Below are 11,345 nucleotides of genomic sequence, written 5' to 3' on the forward strand. Positions count from 1 at the left end.
TGCCTGGGCCGGCTTTCTCTCCTGATTTAGATCGTGCTCTGCAGAGGGACAAGAACACAGCTGAAATATGCTCCGGTCAGGCCAGCTCAACCACTGAATGCGTTTGTTTCACAGCGGGACCCCTGAACATGGACCCTCTGACGGAGGTAAGACCCAAAGAGCAACCTGTATGAGTTCTCGCATATGTTTCAGATGAAGGAAATCCTATTCCATGAACAGTTAAGCCAGTTTAGTGTCTACTGCTTGTGAAAATTTTGCCATATCAACTTGATATGTTTGCTGTGGTTTAAAAAGCTAATGTCAATAAGCAAACTGCACCCCCAGGCTTGTTTCAGTGTCGATAACCTAAAATTAGTGGATTCAACCGATAACATGAATAACCAGTTATTCTGGTTGCTTTGTACATTGTGTTTATGTTTGAGGTTATTTTTGGAGATCTGAACAGTGCATGGAGACAAGGCCTCCGTGGAAATGGTTATGTTGCCGTAAAACATCATTATTTCTAATAATAATTAACTATATGTGCATTTCCTGAAATACCAGTGATTGCAAAGTAGCAAAAGACTATTGTTAAAGTTTTAGGTAAAGTTCAGTGTAAATAATATACAGAAATCTGAGCACTTATATTGAGTCTGTACGTTAATTAATTTGGGTTGAAATATATATCTTAATGATTTATGGTTAGTATGTAAGGAATGTTATACGTAACCTAATTTATCTCTCTGGTCATACTGTAAAAATAATGTATCGTCTCTAGTCTACAGTGTTCTGCGGCAGGATTTGAGTTCTAGATAGAAAATGAAGGACTGTGCTGCAATTAAGCAATATCACAATACCAATCAATCTATGTAATAATTCAGACCAATTGCATGATTGTAGGTAATATTTCAAAGCAGAATGGTACTCCTGAATTAATCAATGTATTTGAACTAATCGGTTAAATGAGTGATTCAGTGACTCACTTTTAAAGACACTTGTTGCCATCTACTGGTGGAAGTTTGTAACATGCAGAAGAGTCACTGAAAAATTAGCATAATTACTGCTGGAACAAACACAGACAGGTGCAGTGATACAAACAGTGAAACTGTTGGACTGTCTTTATCGGTTAATGAATCAAATTTAACAACCGGAAATAACTTGTATAATCAGTAACTGTTCAGTTAGTTACAGTAGCTTTGAGGCAGTTACCAAAACAAACAAAAAATCTGGGTGAACAAATACTCAGCAACCTGTTGCTTAAAGTTTCTCTTTATATTTTTGAACAGGTAAGCTATCAGATGATGCTAGGTCCTCATTACTTCTTTTGATTGCTTTCCTTTTTTTAAAGCGTATGGATTACCTTTTAGTAAAATACCCTTTATTCTCTGTTCTTTTTGTAGTTCCCCTTTATGGAGGATGAGGGGTTGACCATGAAGAGGACAGGTATCTATCAGTATCTTTTTTACACCTGCCTGTGCATTTCGTAATTTAAACATGAACATGAACATTTCTTAGCGATGGTCTCTGAAATTCTGTTTTCAAGTGCTAAATTATTTAATTGTATGTTTTGTTCATTTAATATAATCCTTTTATAAATGTTGTAGATGTGTGTATCCATAATGCTAAATTTCTGAAACTATAACATACTGTAAGACTTTGTGTATAATTTCCATTAATTATTACAGTGATTATTAAAGAGATAAAATGTTCATTTTGGGGTGGAGTATCCCTTTAACTGTGATTTAATAAATCATTGTTTTTTTATATAAACAGGAAGCCTAAAAAAAGGTGAAAAGAGTTTTGTGGATAAAAGAATCAGTACTTCTCTTAAAATTATCTTGCTATACCTGAAATATATAATTTACAGATTTTGCCAAATGGCTAATTTTCAGAAGTCATAATGATGCATTTACACAGTTATTAACATCATAAATCTAGCAATTATATATATATATATATATATATATATATATATATATATATATATATATATATATATATAATTGCTAGATGTCCATAGAAGTGTGGAGTATAAGGCCTCAAGTATAAGGAGTTTCTTTACCTTTTTTGTGCCATAATAAGTGTGATTAATTTGATGAAACCGCAAAAAGGATGAGTTGGACTGCAGTTGTGATGTTTGACCAGTAGGGTACATCCGATTATATGAGTGTAGCACAGCTGCAGACTGACCGACCTGCAGCAGGGGTCTCCCTCTCTGTGTCCCTCTCAAGAGCCTCTCCAGGGCCCTGACTCAGACGTGTATGCCAAGTTCTTCATGAGTCACTGCTGCTACGATGCCATTCCAACGAGCTCCAAACTGGTCATCTTTGACACAACGCTGCAGGTGTGCTTATGTACTTACTACAGTGTTTTAGTAGACTGACTTCAATTAAAAATATCCTTATTTAAGATGTTTAATACAAACACTGAAATATATGAGTGATGTGTACAGGTGAAAAAAGCATTCTTTGCACTGGTTTCAAACGGGGTCAGAGCGGCACCTTTGTGGGATAACAAGCTACAGTGTTTTGTAGGTAAGCAAACGTTGGGGATCTGCTGAGCCTGTTGAAGTGTGGTTGCTCAGCTGTGAGCCTGCATCAGATTACTGAAATCTTATAATGTCACTACAGCATCTTCACCCATAAACCCGAATTAGGAATAGCAAGCATGATACACACTAAAACATTTTGCACATGCAAACCATAACCAAGTATGCCATCCATTTTGAGTTTTGATTCAGGATAGAAAGAAAACATACTTAATGGATGAGATGTGATATTACATTTCTGTCGCCAAAGGGATTTTCTTGAATCTGTTTTTGTAAACAGTTATTTATAAATACCAGATAAGCTGCACTGGACTGATGTTTTGCTATGTATAACTCAATATAAATCAATATCTCAACAAATTAGAATATAGTGACATGCCTATCAGCTAATCAACTCAAGACACCTGCACAGGTTTCTGAGCCTTCAAAATGGCCTCTCAGTTTCGTTCACTAGGCTACACAATCATGGGGAAGACTAATGATCTGACAGTTGTCCAGAAAACAATCATTGACACCCTTCGCAAAGAGGGTAAGCCACAAACATTCATTGCCAAAGAAGATGGCTATTCACAGAGTGCTGTATCCAAGCATGTTAACAGAAAGTTGAGTGGAAGAAAAAATGCACAATCAACCAAGAGAACCGCAACTTTATGAGGATTGTCAAGCAAAATCGATAAAAAAATTTGAGTGAACTTTACAAGGAATAGTTCCTTGTTCCTCTTGTTAAGCCACCCCTGAACCACAGACAATATCGGAGGCATCTTACCTGGTCTAAGGAGAAGAAGAACTGGAATGTTGCGTCCTCTTTTCAGATGAGAGCAAGTTTTGTATTTTATTTGGAAACCAAGGTCCGGAGGAAGGGTGGAGAAGCTCATTGCCCAAGTTGCTTCAAGTCCAGTATTATGTTTCCACAGTCTGTGATGATTTGGGGTGCAATGTCATCTGCTGGTGTTGGTCCTTTTGTGTTTTTTGAAAACCAAAGTCACTGCACCCATTTACCAAGAAATCTTGGAGCACTTCATGCTTTCTTCTGCTGACCAGCTTTCTGAAGATGTTGATTTCATTTTCCAGGAGGATTTGGCACCTGCACACACTGCCAAAGGCACCAAATGTTGGTTAAATGACAGGTGTTTGTGTGCTTGACTGACCAGCAAACTCACCAGACCTGAACCCCAGAGAGAATCTATGGGGTATTGTCAAGAGGAAAATGAGAAACAAGAGAACAAAAAATGCAGATGAGCTGAAGGCCACTGTCATAGAAACCTGGGCTTCCATACCACCTCAGCAGTGCCACAAACTGATCACCTCCATGTAACGCTGAACTGAGGCAGTAAGCCCCTACCAAGTATTGAGTAAATTTACAATAAAAATGAACATACTTTCCAGAATACCAACAATTCACAAAAAATGTTGGTTTTATGAAGTAAATACACAAGTATTAGAATTTGAGTTGAATTACTGAAGTAAATGAACTTTTCCATGAAATTCTAATTTATTGAGATGCACCTGTATGTGTGTATGTGTATATATATATATATATATATATATATATATATATATATATATATATATATATATATATATAATTGACCAAGTATGATCAAATAAAGAAATCTTATTGTTACAAAAGATTTATATTTTAAATAAATGCTGTTTTTTTTTTACTTTCTATTCATCAAATGATACTTGACAAATGTATCCATGAAAAATATTAAGCATCACTGTTCAGTTTGGACGATGAGAAATGTTTCTTGAGCAGCAAATCTGCATATTCAAATGATATCTGAAGTAGCATGTAACAGTGAAATCTGGAGTAATGTGTGCTGACAATTCAGCTATTATTGCCATCAAAGGAAAATTAAATATTAAAATATGTATTAAAAGAAAAGTTATTTCAAATTCTAATTTATACTGTATTTGCAATCAGATAAATGCAGCCTTTCAAAAACATTTAAAGATGTTTCTGACCCCAAACCTTTGAACGGTACCATACAAGTGAGGACACACCATGTATACATACTCTACATGTGTCCGCTGACACGGCTTTGATTTGTTGCAGTGTCAGTGTCTGGGACTGTTACAGACACCCGTCCCCTCCATCAATGCCAGCTTCTAAGTTTAGTGTGGCCTCTGGGCTGTGGCATCTGGTGGGAAATGGCAGGGTAGAGCTCTAATCCCCTGAACCTTCTCTGGGAGTAATTATAGCCATGCTAATGAGAAAGCATGTCCTCCTACTGAAAGGCAGCTTGGGCGCAGGAGTGTGTTCTTGTTTCAGTGCATAGTGAGAGTTAGTATGTTTATGCTAATGTTAGGCCTCTTGATACTTTAATTTCAAACTACAATGCTTAGTAACTAGTTACATGCAGTACTGTCAAGTCCGTTTCAGATCAGATTGAATGAATTAAGTGCTGAATTGAAATTTAAAGTTGAATTCAAAGTGATTGTGTTCTGTTTTTGCAGGGATGCTCACCATTACAGACTTTATCAACATTCTCCATCGTTACTACAGATCTCCCCTGGTAATCCTGAAAAATGCATCATGGTTTTCAAAATGTATCACGGTTTTTGCAACACAACTGTTTTATTATATTGAAATATTTCTTGAGCAGCAAATCCTCATATTAGAATGATTTCTGAAGGATCATGTGACAGTGAAGACTAGAGAAAATTCAGCTTTGCCATCACAGGAATAAATGAAAATAGTTCAGAATAAAATACAGTGATTTTAAATTGTAATAAATTTTCACAACATCACTGTTATACAGTGTATTTGATTAAATAATTCAGCCTTGGTGAGCATAAGAGACTTCTTTCAAAAGCATTTTAAAAAACCTTACCGTTTGAATGGTAGTGTTTTCAGAATTATATATCGGATATAAACAAAGATTATGTATATTCTCTGTTTTAGGTTCAGATCTATGAGCTGGAGGAACACAAGATCGAAACATGGAGAGGTGATTGTGCATAGTTTTGAGGATAAATATGTAATTCCACACACATGGTAATGTTTTAAAGTAGTAGCTGTATTTGTTCCCTCTTTCAGAGGTCTATCTACAGTATTCTCTCAACTCCCTGATCAGCATCGCACCTGATTCCAGGTAAAGCAGGACCTCTACAGCACTTTGTTTGTCCTCTCTTTTTCTTTTATCTTTCCAGTGACAGAGAGTTGTGTTTCCTGTTGGCAGCCTCTTCGAAGCCATTTATTCCTTGCTGAAGAACAAGATTCACCGGCTGCCCGTCATAGATCCAGAATCAGGGAACGTCCTCCACATACTCACCCATAAACGCATCCTCAAGTTCTTACACATCTTTGTAAGAGCTTTTATGTTGTACTTTTAATATTACTATTCATTGACTGTGCACGCAGTCATAATAACTCATTAAAAAAGTTAAACTACTTTCAGTGCTTATAACTTCTTAGGCAATGCACTAACATATTGCGCAGTTGCGTTACAGGTGTCCCAAGTTCGAATCCCAACTCGTGGACCTTTCTCGATCCCCCAACACCACCCACCCTCCACCCCACCCACTCACTTCCTGTCAGATCTCCACTGTCCTATCCGGAAAAGTGCAAAAAAAAAAAAAAAGGGTTAAAATACTGTTTAATAGTATGAACACTTCAGTGAGAAGACAAAAAACTGTCTTAAAATATAGTCACATTTACTATAATTCTGCAAGCTTTTATTGGCGAAAGTCCAGTCATTTTAATAGGAATCCACTTGCCTGGTAATTTTGCATGAGGGTGAATGATTTCTGATTGGTTTGACTTCGGAATCATTACTATTGACAATAGACCTTTTTCGCCATAAGATTTTCGTAATGTACAGTGTCTTCGCCTTTATTCTATATTGAGGGGGTTCCCTCATTTGAGCTGATATACACTGCTCAAAAAAATGTAAGGAACATTTTTAATCAGAGTGTAGCATCAAGTCAGTTAAACTTATTGATCTGGTAAGTTAAGTAACAGAGTGGGTTGTTAATAATCAGTTTCAGCAGCTTTAGTGTTAATGTGTTCACTGATGCCCTGGTCCAGATCTGAGAGGAAATAACCTAGGACACCATCCGTCGTCTCATTAGGAGCATGCTCCAACATTATCAGGCATGCATACAAGGTTAAAGGGGACATATGATGCGATTTCAAGTTTTACTTTCACTTTTGGAGTGTAACAAGCTGATTGGTTATAGATAAGATCTCTGAAGTTGCAAAGACTAAAGTCTCAAATCCAAAGAGATGTTCTTTATCAAAGTTAAGACTCTGCCAAGGCCCCCCCCCCCCCCCCCCCAACGGCTAATTTAAACACTCCCCCACATATCTAGGTCACAATGTGGAAATATTTGCGTGCTGCCGCCTAGAAAAATAGCAGCCATGTCAGGCAGATGCCGTGTGTTTCTAGGTGAAAGCAAAATGCATTTAGGAGTTTTTAAGGTTACTTACAACAGAACAGCAACGCATTTTGTGGACGACTGTTTCGTGAACCTAGGAGAGGAGGTCATTCTGACCTTGCTGTGACAATCTGGCACTTCTGAATCAGCTACTGTAAATATGTTGTGTTATTAGTTTAAGTATTTGCTATTGACTTTTCTAATTCAGAGTTTTGCGCGTCGAGTGTGCGCATGTGTGTGAGAGAGAGAGAATCAGAGAGACGGGATCACATCGCAGTGGAGTCAGCTGTTTTAGCCGCCCACATACAAGCTTCATCACTGTGTCTGTCAGGCCACTCTGTTCCCCTTTCGGGTTTAAACTGATGGTAAAACTAAGGACATTATTATTGTCTTTACATTTATTTTGAAAGATGAAGCTTGCGATTATGGAAAGGGGCGTTACATTTCTCACGAGTGCTTGCAGTGTTCGGCCAATCACAATGCACTGGGTCAGTTGGCCAATCAGAGCAGACTGCGCTTGTTGGAATTTGGGACTTTGTAGAAAACAATGAGTTTGAGAGAGTCGGGCATAGAGGACCTACAATAATGTAATTTTTTTTTTTTTTATTATGTGTTTTTTAAATATTAAAGCATGTCATCATATTCTGATACACCAAATACACAAAATATTGATCTTTAAAATAGCATCAGATGACCCCTTTAAGTTAATGGCTATCTTCAATTTATGCAATGCTGCATATTCACCAATAGGTGCCAGTATACTTCTAAAACAAGTGTCATATTGGCTAGCAAATCATAACAACTGAGTGCACATTCAACTCCATCTAGTGAAAAACGAAGCTATTTCATAAAGTGGCGAGCCACGTCATTCGTACCACATTATTCATATGGAAAATGATTTTTGAAAAAAAAAGCATGAGGATCAACCTGAACTAATTCTCAAACCAAAACACCAGTGGGGCATAAACAGATAAATAATTAGACCTCTATTTGCCAAACACGTATGATTTGTCATGAGATTGTCACGAAATGCTTTTGTTGCCTGTCCCCATATTTCTTTAATGAATGATGAGAATTTGCTTTATGAATCTCAGGGCTCGATGGTCCCCAAGCCACGATTCTTACAGAAGCGGATTGAGGAAGTGAACATCGGAACATTCAAGAGCATTGCAACTATCAGGGAGACGGAAACTGTTTATGATGCTTTATCAGTATTTGTGGAGCGACGGGTCTCAGCCCTGCCCGTCGTCAATGAGCAAGGTACTGTGTACGGCTGTTTGCTTTTCTTTTTCGTCTTTCCTAACAAACATCTACAGCTTCTGAAGGCCTTCCATGTGGTTTCTGACATTTTTCTTTCTCTTTAGGGAAAGTGGTAGCACTTTACTCCAGATTTGACGTCATTGTATGTAGACTCACATCCTCACCTCTTTATCGCATGATTGTTACAGCAAATTATTTCATCTGTACCAAGCAAAGTCTAAAGTTGGTATCATCTGCATTTACATGAACAGAATTTGGCTGCACAGAAAAGCTACAACAACCTGAACATGACGATGCAGGAGGTCATTCAGAGCCGCATGTGCTGCATTGAAGGGGTGCTGAAGTGTTACCCTCACGAGACCCTCGAAACCATCATTGATCGGATCGCTGAGGCTGAGGTAGTAAAACAAATAGTTAATTTCTATATTATAGCCTTCAAGAATTGAACCACTCTGACTATAGATCCTTCTGCTGTTTTTGCCAGGTTCACCGTCTCGTGCTGGTGGACACAGAGGATGTGGTGATGGGAATCGTCTCGCTCTCTGATTTGCTCCAGGCTCTGGTCTTGACTCCTGCAGGCGTTGAGGCACTTTTCTCTTAACACCAGTGGAGGGCTCCCTCTCCACAATCATCCACATTTCATATCACACCAGGTAGGCAGACTGCTGTTTTTCTCTTTCTTATCTCTCAAATAAACCATCCCTTCATTTCTGCAAACATCTCATGAAAAAATAAAGGTACAACCTTTTTTGTACCTTTTAAGGGTGCATATAAAATATTAGTACTTAGATATTAGTACCTTTTGAAGTGGCACCGCCCCAGAGACAGTTTTTTTTTTTTTTTCTGAGAGTCTTATCTGTAGTGTCATCAAACAGAAAGTACATTATAATATTTGCTCTGGAGTACATGGTCTAAGTCTTTGGAGTTGTCTTCCATACAAATATTTGTTTCTGAACAGAAAGATTGTTCATATAATTGTGACCAAAAATATTGATGGACATAAGTGCAGATCAAGTGTTACTGCGCGTCCAGGAACATTTGTAAAGAATATTAAAAGAATTATGCTTTTTTTTCTCACATAATCTTGTTTTCCAGAATTTTGTCCTTAAGCAAACCATGAGCCAACCATGAAGATGAATGTTTGAAGACAGAACGTGTACATATTTTTGGATTTTGCTGACACTTTTGGATTTTATGCATTTTATGCATCACTTTTGGATTTTATTTAAACATGTCTAATCTTATTTTGCAAATTAACTTGTACATTTGTATGATTTAATAAATAGTTAGCACATAATAATTTGAGTTGTGATAGTTCTATGTCAGATCATACTACAGATTTTTTTCACATAGTATGTAATAATGCTAACCCTCCAGGCAAAAAATCTCATTTTTTTTAAGAACATTTTTGTCCTCATCCTTTCATTGTAAATAATAAACAGATAATCATGTTATTTATTTAGTTATATAATTCAATGAAGTGTTCCTACAGATTTTTCATACTCGGTGTAGATTTAAAATATTATATTGCACAAATGTTCTTTTTTTCCTACTATACCACATGCAACAAGTTTTATTCAATGATTGTACTGTTATTATTTTGGTAAAGACAAAGTCTGGGTGAAAAACTGCTTTACAGAATAAAACTTACAAAATTATGGTTCAGAGTCTTCTATAAATGTAACAACCATAATATATATATAATTTGTAAAATGAAATTTTCACAATGTTTCAATACAAGAAAATAAATAATTCGGCCCGGCGATGGCAAATACCGAGTCCAGTGTTTGAGTTGTTGGTGCATATATTTACCAGAGGTGTATCCTTGTACATCCTGCTTTTCACTGTTAGCAAACACTGTCATGCTAAGTACTTCTGACTTTCTAAGTAGGAGTTTAACTGCCTAATTTGCATCATTTGCACTTCAGACCAGTTTGAACACTTAGATTAATTTCAGTATGTAGCTAGCACCTTTGACATTAAATATCTCAAACACTGACTAATGTCTGAAGCACTTAATCCACAAAACTACTGTAGATCAGTGACTAATGTCTTAAGACACTGCGAACAAGTTAATGCTGTTCAAATAAAACCAAACTAAACACTATAATAAGCCTGCACAAGTTAACATGAACTAACAGCAATTATTGGCAGTGTTGGGGAGTAACATGGTTACATGCAACAGAGTTACGTAATTTAATAAAAAAAAAAAATTGCACGGTTACTGAGAAAAAACAAACTGTGTCATTAAATTACAGTTACTTTTGAAAATGTTAATGATTATAAAGGTGGATTACATCGAAATATTTTCAAAAACATACAGATTTGATTGATTTCTTTCCTAAATTGCACTGACTGCTTTAAAATATGTTTCAGGAGTTAAGGACACTGAATAGGACACATGCTTATTTGATAACCATTTTATTCCTTCTTGGGGGTTATGTATATGCTTTATTATTTAAGATTGACAGTTTTTTTCCATGGCACTGTTAGATGCAAGTGTCTCCCATCATAGTTATGCAAAGATTTGATTTCAAATGTAAAATGAAACCATTTCTTGCTATGAATTTAAGTAAAACGAGGTGCTGAAGTCTAATTTTGTGGTGGCTGTGCTTTAAAATTAAATGATTATAACCTTAATTCAAGTGCTTTTGAAAGTCTTACCGTAATCAGTGTTGATTGCTACTGTAAAGTTAACCCTGCCTGCTTTAAATGTGTGAAAATGATTGACAGTTCTAAACGTCAGAAATTTACAAAAGTAATCAAATGTAATTAGTTACATTACATTAATAGGGTAACTTGTAATCTGAAACTGCAGACAACTAATAAAACACTTTCACATTCATCTTTGTTCATTTGTAAGAATATGTTTTACATTAATATATACAAAATACTATGTTTGTACATTAACCGGTCCGAGATGAATAAATGCTGCAAAGTTGTTTAAGTTTAGCTCATGATACACATTAATTCATGTGTAGAAGCTTTTGTAAGGTGGCACCACCAAAGTCCAGATGGAGAAGCTCGAATGCCATGTGTCAAATGTCATTTTATGGCCTCAGTCATACTTTTATTCTGATAAGGGAGAATGTTTGAGTGCACACTTAAAAACGACAGACTCCATTCTATCCAACTTAAAATGTATTATTTACAGCAGGACTATAAAGTTACAATA

General features: G+C 36.4%; 1 protein-coding gene across 5 annotated transcripts; it reads left to right on the plus strand.

Moving 5' to 3' along the window:
* Positions 1 to 9,828, plus strand: prkag3b (protein kinase, AMP-activated, gamma 3b non-catalytic subunit). Of its 5 annotated transcripts, none has more exons than XM_052566132.1 (13): positions 1 to 146; positions 1,380 to 1,422; positions 2,211 to 2,323; positions 2,432 to 2,513; positions 4,988 to 5,046; positions 5,436 to 5,481; positions 5,571 to 5,625; positions 5,713 to 5,839; positions 8,005 to 8,170; positions 8,275 to 8,312; positions 8,422 to 8,568; positions 8,655 to 8,823; positions 9,266 to 9,828. In XM_052566132.1, exons 1-12 carry the CDS (start codon positions 129 to 131, stop codon positions 8,769 to 8,771), a joined length of 1,011 nt encoding a protein of 336 aa, XP_052422092.1. In that variant the 5' UTR covers positions 1 to 128; the 3' UTR covers positions 8,772 to 8,823; positions 9,266 to 9,828. The 5 variants fall into 5 exon arrangements, with proteins under 5 accessions (XP_052422092.1, XP_052422094.1, XP_052422095.1 ...); XM_052566134.1 differs by having other exon boundaries at positions 23 to 146; positions 2,128 to 2,323; XM_052566135.1 differs by having other exon boundaries at positions 27 to 146; positions 2,180 to 2,323.
* Positions 9,829 to 11,345: the final 1,517 nt, after the last annotated feature.

Source organism: Carassius gibelio, chromosome B9, assembly GCF_023724105.1.
Source record: "Carassius gibelio isolate Cgi1373 ecotype wild population from Czech Republic chromosome B9, carGib1.2-hapl.c, whole genome shotgun sequence".
NCBI lineage: Eukaryota > Metazoa > Chordata > Actinopteri > Cypriniformes > Cyprinidae > Carassius > Carassius gibelio.